This window comes from Miniopterus natalensis, chromosome 9 (assembly GCF_054644295.1).
Source record: "Miniopterus natalensis isolate mMinNat1 chromosome 9, mMinNat1.hap1, whole genome shotgun sequence".
Lineage (NCBI taxonomy): Eukaryota > Metazoa > Chordata > Mammalia > Chiroptera > Miniopteridae > Miniopterus > Miniopterus natalensis.
The window spans coordinates 33,855,126-33,870,932 of NC_142089.1; the positions used below are offsets into that span (position 1 = coordinate 33,855,126).

At 43.5% G+C, this 15,807-nt stretch overlaps 1 protein-coding gene across 1 annotated transcript in view; it reads right to left on the bottom strand.

Moving 5' to 3' along the window:
- The window catches only part of FYB2 (FYN binding protein 2), a 75,862-nt gene that overhangs the window by 37,567 nt on the left and 22,488 nt on the right, over positions 1–15,807 (bottom strand). Inside the window, exons 2-4 of the mRNA XM_087820006.1 lie at positions 9,080–9,821; positions 7,080–7,241; positions 5,312–5,345 (exon numbers count right to left, since the gene is read on the bottom strand). Coding sequence (XP_087676132.1) covers positions 5,312–5,345; positions 7,080–7,241; positions 9,080–9,821 — 938 coding nt within the window. The remainder of the gene's footprint in view (positions 1–5,311; positions 5,346–7,079; positions 7,242–9,079; positions 9,822–15,807) is intronic.

Below are 15,807 nucleotides of genomic sequence, written 5' to 3' on the forward strand. Positions count from 1 at the left end.
TGACTTCAGAAGATCAGAAAGAATTTCACCCAAATGTAAAAAAAAAGACATCTTCAGATCAATTGTCTTAACAGAAAGGCAGACTCAGGATTAATGATGAGAAAGAAAAAAGATAGTGTAGATATATTTAAACCTCCCTTTTTGTTCCCTGACAATGTCTTTTATCTTTTTTCTGGTCCATTAAAACCAGATCTAAGATCTGCCTTGATTTAATGCCGTCTGGGTTGGTAGAAAGAACTTGGACTGCAGGGAAGAAATAACTCTATGAATTAAATATATCTATGCTTCAATTTCTTTGTTTCCACATTTGTTAAATCTATAGTCTGTCTCTGGAACCATAGACATTACTGGGAGGCAGCACAGAATTGCAGACAGACTTGCAGCTTAGGGTCAGACATATCTGAATTTGAATTTCAGCTATTCCCCTTTCTAATTATAAACTGGAATAAATCCCTTAATCCTTAGTTTCCCACTCCACAAAACAATAATAATAAAATCTGCTTTAAAGGTATGCTGTGGACATTGAATGAAATATGTGCCCTCTTCACAGAGGCCTTCTACAAAAGTATGCCAGTAATATTATTATCTTGGAGGACAGAAATTATAGTGTTCTTAAAAAAATAAGTTTTGGGGTTTGCGTTTTGGAAAGTTCTTTTCATTACTGGCATAGCATCAGGTTTCTATCTTTTCTGATTTTCTTATAGGAAACCTCTGGTAATTTAAATATTACACAATACAATATTAATGTTTCTTGATGGTATCTTCTATGTGATGCAAGTGTTAAAAACGATCGACACAAGCAGATTCTCTCCTCTTGGTTTGGACCCGTGGAGGCCTATCTTCAAAATGAATGTTTGAACAAGCTGGCTCTCTCTGGCTGAAGCACGGACTCGTGACCTCCTCCCATGCTCGTTTGCACTTCCCACATCTACCCTCCTTTGGAGGGTAATTTGCCAACCTCTGTATTAGTCTGTATGCTCTGGAGAAGTGGTTGCACAGCTCATTCAAACATCTGTTCACCTGATCAAACAGTGAAATTATCCATCAGCTACTGTTTGTTGAGGGTTTACCATATGTTAGGCACTGTCCTCAGATTCATCATATCCATCCCTCACTGGCTGTGTGGTCCTAAGCAGTCATTTAGGTTCTCAGAGCCTTGATTTCTTCATAGGGTCACTGTAGGAATGACTGAGTTAACACGTGGGAGACACTTGACAGGTACATTTCCTTTCTCACTTTCCTCTGCATCACTCTGCATGAGGGGGAGTAAAAAAGTTTCACTGCAGAACAGCTCTGGAAAATCCAAAGACCTTAAACGAAGTAGAAAGATTGAGACTTGAACAGAAAAGCCTGCTATAGCTGTTCTTTTGTGTTTATTTTATTAGAGGGTAGACCCAACTTGAAAACTCAGCTTCTTCCACTTCTTATTTCAATGGAACACACATTTTGGAGACAAGAAGGCCAGGAGTAGTTTAGCCAGGAGTCGCTCTGTGTGGCATTCTACTGGTTTCTGGGGACAAGGAAGTATGAGATCATGTGATTTCTCAGTGTCCCAAAGTCCCAAGCTGGGCAAATTCCTATTTCCAATAAATACTTCTTGCAAGACTACTTTCCCATCTGTGTTCATATCAACAATGACAGAAACAGCAAATTACCTAGAAGTTTCTCTAGATTCCTATCTTTCTCTTCCATCTCACTCTCCACAGCTGATCCAGCAATTGCTGGCTTTCCTCCCAAACATAACTTGAGCCTATTGATTTCCTTATCTCCATTTCTTTTTTAAAAAAATTAATTTATTGATTGATTTTTAGAGATGGAGAGAGAGAACCATTGATTTGTCATTCCACTTATTTATGCATTCATTGGTTGATCCTTGTATGTGGCCTGACTGGGGATCGAACCCTCACCTTGGCATATTGGGGTGACAGTCTAACCAACTGAGCTACCCAGCCAGGGCTCTTTATCTTCATTTCTACCACCTTGTACATGCCAACTTATTTCACCTCTCTGTGGCTCAGTTTCCCCATCTGTAAAATGGGATGTTTTCATCCTCTCCTTAGATTGTCATAAATGGACTCATATATGTACTTAGAACAGACGCTATATAAGTGTTGATTGCTATTTTTAATGTCATTATCATTGTTTTGTTGTTGTTGCTGTGTTTTCCAACTGTCTTCCTCTTTTCCAGTTTCCCCACTAAATTTATTATTTATACAGAACCCAGAGTGACTGTTACAAAATAGATGTCAGCACGTCACTGCCTGGCTTATAATTCTCCATGGCTTCGCAAAGCATTTAGAGCAAAGTCCACATTCATTCCACAGCTCATAGGCGTCACCACCACCATTCCTGAGCACACTGTTTGGCTACACTCCCTCCTTTGTGGCTCTCCTAAACACGGGGAGGGGGGTCTTCCTTGATGGTTTGCACCAGCTGTGCCATCTCCTGGAATGTTCTGCTCCTAGACCTTCCATGATGGGGCCCCTGAATTCAGGTCTCAACCTTCCTTGACCTTCCTACATTTCCTTTACTCACTTTCAATCCCTAGTTACTACTCTAATACTTAAAAAAACTTTTTTCTTTATAGCACTTACTACTACTCAAATAAGGAGAAGAAATGTGTTTTGTTTGGCCACAATGTCATCGTTCTGTTATCATTTTGCTTGGATGCCTCTGGGAAGGCATTTATTCCCTGCTCCGTAGCATCCGCTCTCCCCAGCCGTCTCACTTGGGTCCTGGGCAGTCACAGGATCTGCAGCCCTAGGAGGATATGTGTCTCCCACTAGGCATGGGGTACACACATGAAAACACAAATACAAATGCATGTTCCAAAGTATTAGGTTGAAAGGCCATCCAGGAGATTCGTAACAGGCTTACATTATCTTTTAAAGACTGTCATCAAAACAAAAACACAAAATTAAAAAGTTCAGGAAAGAAAACGGTGAACGAAGATCCACCCACAGACCTGCATCTGAGAACACTACACTGTGTGAATCTTCTCTGCTCCAGAAGTAAACAGCCTCGCCCCCCCTTAATGTCTAGTCTGAGATTCCTGAGTCAGGACTACCTTCGGCTACTTCCTAATGGGAGAAAAGCCATATTTTTAGCTATGAATAAAATACTAGCCAACGCTGCTAAGTACTGATGGAGATCCAGTGCCAACAGCTTCCCTGGGACCAACCTGCTTTGCTCACACAAACAGGGCTGCTCTTCAAGAGGGATGCCAGCCAGCTCTGTTCACATGGAAAAGTGATGGCAAAGAATCATCTCCAAAGAGTCATGTCACTGTTGGGAGCTGATGAGATATTAATATTCCAGAGACAACAAGAGGTGGAGAGGACAAGGGCTGAAGAAGCAGACTCATGGAGCAGCTTCTGTGTTCGCCCTGCTTTATACAGTTTATCTCGGTTAGTTTTCGCGGCCAGCAGTGAAGCAAGTATTACTGTGCCCACTTTATTGATGTGGATGCTAAAGCTCTGAGCTACCAGCTGACTGGCCTCAGGTACAGAGCAGGGCTTTGAACCTGTGCTGCTCTGACTCCAGCCCTGTACTTGTGACTTAGGCTACGTGACTTCTCATATTGAATAGATAACATGAAGATGCTCAAAAATGAAAGTGGTTACTGCAAATCCGCTGGGTTCCTAACAAGATGATTAAAAGTATATACATAGTATCCACTGAAATACAGCTAAAACACAAAGACTCTTGTTTTGTGAGTAAGGGTTGGAAAAAATGAGTTTTAGTTCAAGGAAGAGTGCAGTCCTTAGCAGTTTTAAGAACTGCGGTGCAAAGAAGGGTCAAAGACAATGTCTACCATACCAACGGGTAGATCTTGGCGGGTAGTTGAGTCTGGGGTAGGAAGGTCATCATTTTTTTCCCCAGCTCAACTTGAAGGACTTTGAGTAAACAAAGGCGTGTGCACGTGTAAGATATTTTTGCCTACTTTGTACACTGCCCTGTTCTCAGTGTATGTAAGAGGACTTGGCATAGAGTAAATGCTCAATAAACACGTGTTAAAAGAATAAAATCTGCCCCAATGAGGAGCAACACTGGACTCTCCAGATAACGAGCTCCTCATCGAAGGATTTTTGAAGAGACTAAGGTTCTGAGCATGAATTCCTGCCTTTGGTGGAAGGTTATATAATAGCTGAGTAAGCCTTATTGAACACTCTGGATTGCTAGGCACTGCACTAAACACTTCACAATCAGGATTTCATTTAATCCTTATCACAACTGTATGAGTTAAGTGCCACCAATATCCCTTTTTACAGAAGTAGAAACTGAGGTTTACAGAGGTTAAGGCATCTGTCCAAGGTTACACAGGTGTTAAGTGGTAAAGCGTGGATTCAAAACCCAGATTTCTGTTCACATTATGCTGTATGGCTTGGCTACATCAGGTAATCACCAGGTCCCCTCCCAGTAATGAGATCCCGCATACCCTATTTCTAACATAGTATCTGTATGGAAGATTAACACCATGAACATGGAAATGTGCTTTCCAAACAAGCACCAGTTTCCATGGAAGTTGTATCTAAGGCTGCTCGGCATCATGGCATTTACTTGTTCAAACTAATTATTTAATTGTAAAGGAGGAACATGACAATAAGTTATTTTGGACTATAGGACTTACCTAGAAACCACTGGACTTTTTTTGCACAACTCACTGCCAATGAATTTGGAAAGCTAGGCAATATGGAAGATTTCCCGCCAAACACACTTTATGAATGGTGACTTTTCCTCCCATCCCCAGCAGAGATAGGAAGTCTAAAGGGAACACTATCCATAGAAAGACGGAAATTCATAGGTGTTTCTCACACATTTAAAAGCACTGGAATCATATTTGAAATGAGAAAGTCTGTATTAAGTAGCCAGTTCAATGCATCAAAGGGCTCAACGGTATTTGGTTGAGTGACTTAATGAACTGACACTTCCATGGCAAAATCCTCAGAGGGTCCTTTGTCCCGTTACCAGTTCCTAACATGATGCCAGCTGCCCTCAGCGTTCTGTAGCCTCTTACTCAGTTTATTACTATGGAAGCTGATGTTTCAATTTACTGAACCCAACTGTACAATAAATAAAAGTCCCTCAGAGGGCCATCTTTGCAAGTTAACGACAGCATGGTTGTTAAATGCGGTTTATTTAATCTCTCATCTACAACATGAGTTGCAGTTTGTTGCTTATAAATCTGCTCTTGCTGCAGCCCTTTGGAGAAACACTGACACCTGGCCTGTGCTTACTGCCTGCTCTTGGGCAGGCTCAGCGGCCTCGTTGGCAGGCTACCCTTCTGCACAATTAAGAAACAAGTACTCACCTCTCTGGAGGCAGACAGCCCTCTTCCACAGCTGCTGCAAGAGCAAAAGGGAGAATGAAAGAGATATTGGTGGCAGCCTGATTAAAGCAAATTATGTTTGTGCAATGACCTGACCTGAGACAGAATGTGGATTGGCACCTAACCTGTGCCCCAAGCCTCCCCTTCCCCTGGCATCCAGGGGATCATCCGTCCTGCATTACAGCCCTCGCCCACACTTCATGGAGCTTAATTACGAGTACAGTCTCTTGTATGAGACTTTGGCCTCTTGGAGTACTAGGATGTCTGCTGGGTTTCTCTCTTAATCTCATGTCTATCACAGGGCCTGGCAGACTGTAGCTGCTCAATGCATGCTTGAAATAGTGATAACATTGCACTTACTGAGCTCTTACTGGCGTGCCTATAACTCTGAGGTCTTTCCATGCCTCATCTCATTCTTTTATCCTCAAAATAATCCTATGGGGTGAGTGTTATTATCACTCCCATTTAGAGGCAAGGACAATGAGGCTCAGTGAGTAACATGCCCAAATTTAACCAGCTAGTGAGCAGGAGAGCTGGGACTTACAGAGTCCGTTTTACTACAAAAGACTTAGTACTTTGTCCTACGTCCTCTGACAACTTTCTTCCCCCTCAGAGAGATGGTTTGAGGCCTAAATTATTTAATGTTTATAAAAATCATACTTAGCCTTCCCTGATATGGAGGTGGCCACATATTTAAAGAATAATTCTAAGAGCTCTGTTCCTCTGTAGAGAATTTTCTTAAGATGACTTACAGCAGTGGTTCTCAAAGTGTGGTCCCCAGACCAGCAGCAGCAGCATCTCCAGAGGACTTGTTAAAAAGGTAAATCCTCATGCCTCCAACCCAGACCAACTGAATCAGAAGCTCTGGGATAGGGGCCCAGCAATGTGCTTTAACAGGTCTCCTAGGTGATTCGGATGCATGCTAAAGTTTGAGAACCACTGAGTTAAAGAAATTTAACCATGAGGTTGCCCAAAGCAGTCAAATGAATAATCGATGAGCTAGAAGTAGCTTGCTTAGTGTCCCATCTGCTGGCACTCATGGTCACAGTAAAACAATCGTTAGCAAAGAACTCCAGACCACCCCAAGTGTATGCTCACCTCATGTTCCATTAGAGCAGACAGAGCAAAGCTGTTTGAAATGTCAACAGGATGAGACTGCGGTGGGGGTGGGTATGTGGCAGAGTTAGACACATACACACAGAGAAATGGCTTCCAAGGATGCTTCCTGCCCTGGAAAGGACCAGGGGGGGCAGGGGTGGGAGCCCTTGGATGAATTCCTGCAGGCAGATCATGGAGGCCCGAGGGGCCCCCATCATGCTCGCAGGTCAGGTTCGCACCGACTGCCTCCCTTTTTGCTTCCTCTCCCTCCTCTATTGCACAGGCTGTGTTGACAACACCGGCTCTGCAGGAAACACAAAGGCGCTCTGCCTCCTGCCCCGCTCCTTTTCTTCCTCTTGGACGGATTCCCGGGGATCAAATGCAGTGCTCTCAGGGGAAGCGGGCTGGCTCAGGAGCGATAAGGGGCCAATTCCCGCAGATTTGTCATTTCACGGGCAAGCTGCCACGGCCTCTATGCGAGAATAAGCAGTGATGGATGCCCAGCCCATGCAGAAGCAGGTCAGCATTGTCACCCGGGAACTCATGCGAAGAGGGAGGTGACTGGGGGATCCGGACACTAGAGGCTGCTGAGACTCCTGCGGGCTGGCTGTGTGTGAGAGTTGGGGGGGGGGGGGGCTGTGCATTTTCTCACCTTCCCAGTGGGTCTTGGGGACAGCGGCTGTCGGCCTCTGAAAGGCCTGGAGGTTCACCGCTGGCGGCTTCGGCGGCTTCACAGGAGGAGGACCCAGGGACTCCACGGAAGGCAGTGGCTTCGTTTTGGGAAGCTGGTGATGCTTCACATCTGGCTGTTTTTCTGAGCACAGACAGTCCAAAATGTAGATTATTAATTATTTCCATTTCATGGCTTGTTGCATGAAACTGACCTTGCCTCTTTCTCACTCCCCTCCGACCTACATGCCACTCAGCAGCCGGGGTGCCCAGATTGAAGCACAGGTCTGATCTTGTCGCCACCCCGCTGCCCAGAAGATGAAGCCCTATTTCTTCAGCATGACATTTGTTGGCTCCCTCCTCTGGCATTTAAACTGCACACAGCCCCAGTTGACATTTCCAGATTATTTTCTTACCGGACTTCATTATCCTACTTCCCTGACCTGAAGCCCAAACTCTTTCACTCACACCACTGGCTCCTCAGTTCTCTAGATTTGATTTTTAAAGCCTTAAAAGGGTTTTGAATATCCATGATTTTGTTCATGCCTTTCCTGGTTCTAGAATGCTGTTCCTTTACTTCTCTTTTTGCCAAACTTTGACTCTTTAAGGCCCTGCTCCAATAATACCTCCCCTTGGAAGCTTTTCTTGATTTCTACCAGAAATCAAGGCCAGAATCAAGGACTCTGTTGTATCCCCACAGCACATTCTCCAGCAGGGTTGTGGCTCATTAGAGGGGCTGGTCTAACTTCCCACTGAGTGTTGGTTCCTGTGAGCAGGGACTAGGCCATACTGACCTTTTCCCAGCACCAAGCACAGGGCCCAATTCAGAGGAAGTGTTCAATAACTACTCCCTGAAAGGGCTCTTCAGGCACTTATGACGGGCAATAACATGGGTGCTATAAAGAGGAGTCAGAACTGATCTCTGATTTCCAGGGCTCGGAGCCTCGGACAGGCTTCAAGGCTGACTTTGGTACCTAGGCACCTGTGGATTTTGTGTCCTGGAATTTTGCAGGATAGTCCCAATTTTGTATATTTTATCTTTCTGTACTGATAAGCCAAACTCCAACAGAAACTCCAATATTACAGATGAAAATCGTATCTGCTTCTTTGGAAAACAGCACAAATTCTTAGATTATCCAAGCGCTTTGATTTTTGGTTTACATAATACAATGGTTGATTACATGGTAAAACTAAAGGAGTTGGCTAGTGTTTCCCAAACACGCCAACTTGAAATATCTGAGGAATAACAGGAAAGTCAATGCAATGAGAGAGGAGAGGGCAAGAAAGGTAGGTAAAGACCGAATCACATGAGCCACTGGAAGACAGCTGGAGCCGAATTTGCACAGGAGACTGGTGTGATAGGACTTATGTTTTAGAGAATCACTGTGCCTGCTAGGAGAGCAGAATATAAGAGGGCAAGAGTGTGGGAGCAGGAAGACCAGCTGGGCCAGTGCAGGGGTCCAGGAGAGATATGGCTTTGTGTGGACATGGGCAGAGGGCAGAAGTGGAGGGATACAGAACACATTTTAGAAGTAGAACTGAGAACTTGCGGATGAGTTGGATGCAAAGAATGAAAGGGAGAGAGGAGTAGAACATGACTCCTAGGTTTTGGGTGTGAACAACCAGGAGGATGGTTGTCCTGGGTACCAAGATGGGGAAGATTGGTGATGGACCTGATTTGTAGGAGAGCAGACCAGGCTCTATGAAGTTAAGCAGACTGCCCAAGGTCATGCATCTTGTAAGAAGTAGAACTAGAATTCAAATCCAAGTTTGCCCAAATTATCTCTCAATATAATTCTAGGAGATTAATCACTTTGCCCAAACCTGAAATTACAATTTAGCAGATGGTCCTAGAATGCCCATGTTGGAGTTTGGAGCAAATATTGCTGAGGTCACATATGTGACCTTCTCAACTCAGCAAGATTTAACTTGGAAAAACATAGTGAGCTCTCCCCCGACACCTGTGGGGATTAGATTTCTCACCTGGGGCCCAGCTGACAAGCTCACTCGCATAGAGAGGCTGGCAGGTGCTCCCTGCTGGGCTCCTCTCGGGACTGGACTTTTCGAGGCTCTTTCTTCCATGTTGAGAAAGTAGAAAAGTATGATCTTCTGAGGTGACAAGTGATTTTCTTTGGATCATCAAGTGCCTCTGGGAAGGAAGATTCTGGGATCCTTTTATTTCCAGCCTTTTCCTGGGCTCCTCTGGAGCAGTAAGCCCCATGCTTTTCTGATCTCCCAGATGGAAAGCCCGACTTCTATTGGCAAGGAGGGGAGCTGATGACATTTCACTTTTCTGAGATGCAAACTTCTCCCAGTTCCACAGTTTGTCTCTGAAGCTACTGGCCACCACTTCCTCCTCATTGGTTATTATAGCATCTGACTGATTCACATCCAAAAGCAAAGGAGCCTTCTCTGAATTTTCTGCAGAATGAATAGACCTTCCCGGAGGTCCTGGGGAATCAGAACATTTCTGAATCTCACTCCTCGGTGCCAACTTCACTTCCTGGGGTTCAAGAGGCCGGGGTTCACCACTGGAACCATATGGTGGGGGCTGATTGTGGTTGGATGGGAGGGGTTTCCTATTGGCCCAAATCCTCATTGACTGTGTGCTACTAGTGTCACCCTTTTGAGAAACACCTGCTAGGGATTTAATAGGTCGTGGAAGAGATGGCACATCCAGCTTTTGAAATTTAGCTTGGAGTTCTTTGAAGTTTTTTAATCTTTCCTAAAGCATAAAAGAAAATAGAAATGTCTCATTATTTTAGGGAAAATGCATCATGATTAGCGGAATTCACTGTACATGCCAAGGGGCTCTAAGTGCCAATGTAATGCCTCTGCTCACCCGAGCAAGATCAGCCAATGATACTAGTGTCTATGTGACATGGAACGAAAACAACTGTATCCTCCTTGAAACACTTCAGACATGTTTAATTTCTTCACACCATTAAAAAAAAAAACACTTATAAAGGAGATAGTATTAACAATTGCTGATGAATCTCTCGATACAAACTTTTGATGGCTCCCTCCTGCCTACAGAAACAAGTTCTGAACTCCTTAGAGTATGGCATTCAAGATGCCTCAAAATGCGGGTGGAATTACGATCTCAAAGGTGCTGGGATTATGAGCTCCAGCCACAGCTCAACAACTACCCTTAAACTGAAGAGGATTGTTTCCAAGTTTTCCTAGAAACTTTGTAGTCTCCACCACCCTGGCCGTGCTTGAGTGCTCTTGCTTCACAAAATGCTCCCCCCATCTACCCTCCTGCTTTCCTGCAACTTCAGTGCCCACCTTCTCCACTCCCCTGGGGATGACAGGTAGAGCGGACTTCTTCCCTGTCTCCCTGGTGCTTCCACAGCTCTTCATATAACTTGGCCCTTGAACTTAACACTGGTTCAACTAGAGAAAAGAGCCATCTTTGGAACTAGACAAGTCTGTGTTCAAATTCTGACTCTGCCCTTCATCCTCTAGGCAAATCCTTTGGGAAACTTGGGATGAGCAGTGTAGTCTCATCTTAAAAATAAATTGCCAAGCGGCCGAAGGATGAAGGCTGCCATAGGTAAAGCGACCATCACTGTGCCTGACACAAGCCAAACCCATAATAAAGAAAATATGTTTGTAAGAGGCTAGATGATCCTCTTGTATTTTTGACTCCCCGTGGAAGACTGTGTTCTTCCTTCTAAAGTCAGTTGAAGTTAGGTTTGTGACAATGGTGGCAGTAATAGCAGCCCAACCCTTGGGGCAGAGGACGGGACGTGCCCAGGATTGTACAGTCAGTTGGTCGTCTAGGCAGGTAGGATTAGGCTTGACTCCTGCTCGGTGCACTCCCCACAGCTCTCCCTTTCTCTCACTAGATGGAATTTATTTCTGTAAGTTCATTTTGTCATCTTTTGTCTTCATAGGAGGTAGAGGGTGGGAGGACATATAATGGAGTCATTTCAAAAGTAAGAGCCCCCATCTTCTCCTGACCATCTTAAAGTTCTTCATTTCATGTATACAATCTCCACGCCAGTGGTCTCTGATTTTGCCAGCTGAGGGACTGCTGGGTGACCTTTACTGACTGTTGACAGTTGACTCACACCTGCTCTCTGAAGATTTAGGAAGGGAGAGAAATTGAACCAGAAACAAAGCAGGTGTTGACATGTGGTAGACGCCAGCACTGAGCATGGAACCAGGGGATCTGAGTATGAAGCCCAGCTTTTTCATTGTCTAGTCATGTGTCCTGAACAATTTACTTCACTTCTCTGAACCTTATTTTCCTCACTATGAAATGGGACTGTTCTACTAACAGTTCAGGATTACTGAAAGGACCAGATGAGACAGTAGGTGTACATACTTCAGTGGTTAATATTTGTTAAATTGTGACAAAATACACATACCTTAAAATGTACCACCTTAATTGTTTTAAGTGTACAGTTCAGAAGTGTTAAGTGCATTCGCATTGTTGTGGGTGTCCAGAACTCTTTTCATCTTGCAAAGCTGGAGCTCTACACTCACTAAATAACAACTCCTGACTGCCCACCCCACCTCCACCCCGCACCTCCACCCCCATCCCTGGCAACAACCACTCTACTTTCCGTCTGTAAACTGAACTACTCCAGGTGCGTCACATAAGTGGAATCATATGTACTTGCCTTTTTGTGACTGGATTATTTTACTTAGCACATTGTCCTTAAGGTTCATCCACGTTCTAGCATATGGCAACATTTCCTTCCTTTTTGATACTGAATAATATTCATTGCATGTGTATAGCACATTTTGTTTATCCAGTCACCCATTGATGGACACTTGGGTTGCTTCCACCTTTTAGTTACTGTGAATAGTGCTGCTATGAACATGAGTGTACAAATATCTCCTTGGGACCCTGCTTTCAATTGTTTTGGGTATATCTCCATAAGCACAATTGCTGGATCATTTAATTTTTAATTCTTTGAGGAACCACCATACCCTTTTCCATAATAGCTGCACCATTTTACTTTCCTAACTAGAACACTGTTTCCACTTTTTCTATATCCTTGCAACACTTTTTTTTTTAATAGTAGCCATCCTAATGGGTGTGAAGTGGTCAGTGATTAATATTTTAAAAGAAATATAATGATTATTTTTAGGTCTTCACTATCTGAAGCCACATGAACTACAATGTTAATACTTGGTAAATTTTAGTCTCTGTAGGCATGATTAGGATAAACTCTGGTAGGAAATAGAATTAGGGATTGATTACCGCCAAGCCGAGGTCCTATACCTTTGAATATGCTGTTTCCTCTGCCTGGAATGGCCATCTTTCCTCTAATTTCTTGATCTAGCAAATTCCTGCTTGTTCGAAATTCAACACGTGTCACATCAAAATATCTACTGATTTCTTATTATGTGCCAGACATTAGGGTTACCAAGATGAACAAAATATTCCCTGAACCTGACACCAAAACCAGACAAGGACACAAGAAAAGAAAATTACAGCCATAATCTCTGATGAACATAGATACGAAAATCCTCAACAAAATGTTAGCAAACCAAATTCAGCAATACACTAAAAGGACCGTACAGTAGGATCAAGCGGGATTTATTCCAAGGATGCAGAAGGTTCAACATCCACAAGTCAACCAACGTTACGCACGTTAACAAGACAAAGGATAAAATCATACGATCATCTCAACAGATGGGCTGATAGGTCTGATCTTGATTGTATTTCACTCACAGACCAGCTATTAGTCCTGAGCTGACTTACAGGAAAATCCTTTGGAAAACACTGAAATCATCTGGTTTGACAAATGGTTCATACCTTAAATATTTTGAAGGACCTTATCAAGCTGGAGACCAAGCCCTCCAAGGGTAAGGTCACTGACGTTAAGCCACTCCCACAGGCTAAGTCCGCTCAGCAAGCTGATGATTCATTCCGACCACAGCTTGTTTACTCGAAAAGCCCCAAACAGCCAATATTGATATGAACATGGATAGGCCTTTGGACTTGCCCATGACTTTGGAATGCTGTGGAAACAGAGGTATTTTTAACCTCATCTGGAAAACCAATAAAAAACAGCACTTATGTTAGATGCTCAAGGCCTGTTAGATGCTCTTCAATTCCCCAAAGCTTTAGTTAGTTTAAAGATTCCCCGACTCATAAAAGATGATTCAAGTTAGCGAAAGGAAACACGATGGCAGATCAAGCTGCAAAATTGCTGCGACGCAAACACTGGAGCCACAATGAATAGCTTCAGCGTCTTCCAAACTGAACTTAGAGAAATCAATACAAAAAAAAAGCAACGAGCTTCCTTAATCTAAGAAGGAAAAAATGGCTGGAAGTTGGTTGTAAATACAGAGAACTGGGTCTCTGGTGTGGACCACATAAACTAGCTTTACCAGAAGCAATTTGGGGAACAATTTGGACTTATTCTCTTCATGAGTTAACTCACTGGGGCACTGATAAATTATTCAAAGGGGCCATCGGTATTTCTGGAGCCCCCTCTTCAAAAACTGCCTTAAACATATAAAAGAAATGTCTTATGTGTCACAAATGTAATCCCAGAAAACCTTTCCATAGTTCAATGGGACATTTTCCTTAACCTTCCGGGTCTTTGGAAGTATGGCAACTTGACTTTATTCAATGACCTCAAATTTCTGGATGCATTAAAGTGTTAGCAGCAATCTGCATGTGTTTTCACTGGGTTGAAACCATCCCGTGTGGAAAAGCAACACAAGCAGTAGCAAAAATGCTTTTAGAACCCTCCTTTGGGACAGGAGAACTCATTTTACAGGACAAATACTAAAACATGGTTGTGAAACTTGGCTGATATTACAGCATTGTCATAGTGCCTGCCCCCCCCCCCCCCCCCCCCCCCCCCCCCCGTCTTCTGGACGGGTAGAAAGAACAAATGGAATGATAAAAACTCAATGGCAACGTTTACTGAGAGTCTTAATATATCCTGGCTAAAGACTCTACCGATTACACTAATGAATTTATGTTCTGCTCCTTTTGGACAACATAACTTGTCTCCATTTGAGATAATTACTGGCAGACCTATGAAATTGATTTCCTGTCAGAAGAAGTCAATATTAGTAAAAGGAGATATAATGCCATATTGTAAAACCCTTAGTTAGAAGATTTGAAACCTAACAGCACGTTGGTAGAGGAATCCTTCAATAATAATAAAATAGACTGACGAACCAAAACATGATCTCGGACCGGAGGCTTTGTACACCGAGAAAGGCATCTAAACAAAGAGGGAAAGGGCCGTGTCAGGTTTTGCTGACAAATGCTTGTGCTGCTAAGTTCAAAGGCGTTGTCTCGTAGATTCATGTTTCTAGTTTAAAAAGGGGGGGCCCCTCCAAGATCTCAAGATGACCCTAGTAGTCTTGAAGCCAACACTAGAATGTTAACTAAATAACTTTGTTTCTGCTTAATCCTTTTTGTTCTTCTTTTAATGGAAACGCTTTCGTTCAATAGGCTTTTACTTTTGCTTAACATAAAAACTGATGTAATTGTTGGGGTTATGGTCAAATACCCATGTCCAATACTTGAGACTTAGCGTGGTGGGTCCCCTCTCCCCCCACCAAAGGGACTGATTGAAAAGCCTTACAAAAATTGATTATAAAACAACAAAGTCAAGGTTTAACTTTGAGTTCAGCTGATATTTCATTAAAAACACCTGACAGATGCCCTGGCCGGTGTGGCTCAGTTGGCTGGGGTTGTTCTGTGCTCTGGAAGGTTTTGGGTTCAATTCCCAGTCATGGCACATACCTAGGTTGCAGGTTCAGTCCCTAGTTAGGGCATGTACAGAAGGCAACCGATCGATGTTTCTCTCACATCGATGTTTCTCTCTCTCTCTTTCCCCCTCTCCCCCAACCCCTCTCTAAAAAACCAAAAGCACCTGACAAATGGCCTATTAATAATACCATGGAAGCAACTGGTCATGGCTTTCCTTTTCCTATAATGCTACTGTTCAAGTAGCCTTGGGGACAGCTGGTTATAAGACCCAGAGATGACACACAATGGATCCAGGCAAGGAACTTGAAAATGTTTTTTTTGATCTATGATGTGACAGAAGTTCCCATGCTGTGCACTGGGCAGAGCAGTGGGTCCCCACTGGAGCAGTACCCTGCGGATGCTGGGCTTTTCCCTTAGCTATAGCATAAAGCTCATCCCCGGTCCTTCTGGAAATTCCTAAAATAACCTATTACAAATCCCCTTTTTCTCAAACTAGCAGCAACAGATTTGTTTGTCTACAACACAAAACACTGAACAATACGTCCTGGTTTGTTTTCCCTCCTAGCACCTATCAGCACCGATCACACTATCTATATCCGTCCAACAGAATGTACGCTCCTTGAGGGCAGGTGCTTGGGTCAGGATTTGTTCACTGCTGCAGCGCCAGCGCCCAGAAGCATATTTGGTCCATAGTGGGTGCTTGGTAACTGAATGAACCCTTGGTTGACAAGTTTTTCAGCATCCTTTCAAGATAGGGACAGCATCTTATTTATCTTGCTACCGCTAGTACTAGCCCCGGGGTTTATAAAATGTTCAAGGAATGAATCAGTGAAGGAACATTTAGAAAAATGAGCAGGTTCACATAATTCAGGAACTGTACAGAATTTAAGTTTTCCCCTCAAGGGTATCTTAGAATGCACACAGAAACAAATGATCTAATTATTATAATGATAGAAGATAACCCCCCCAAATAGCTCTGGAAGACGGCCTTGGCTCTTCTGACTGGGACTGG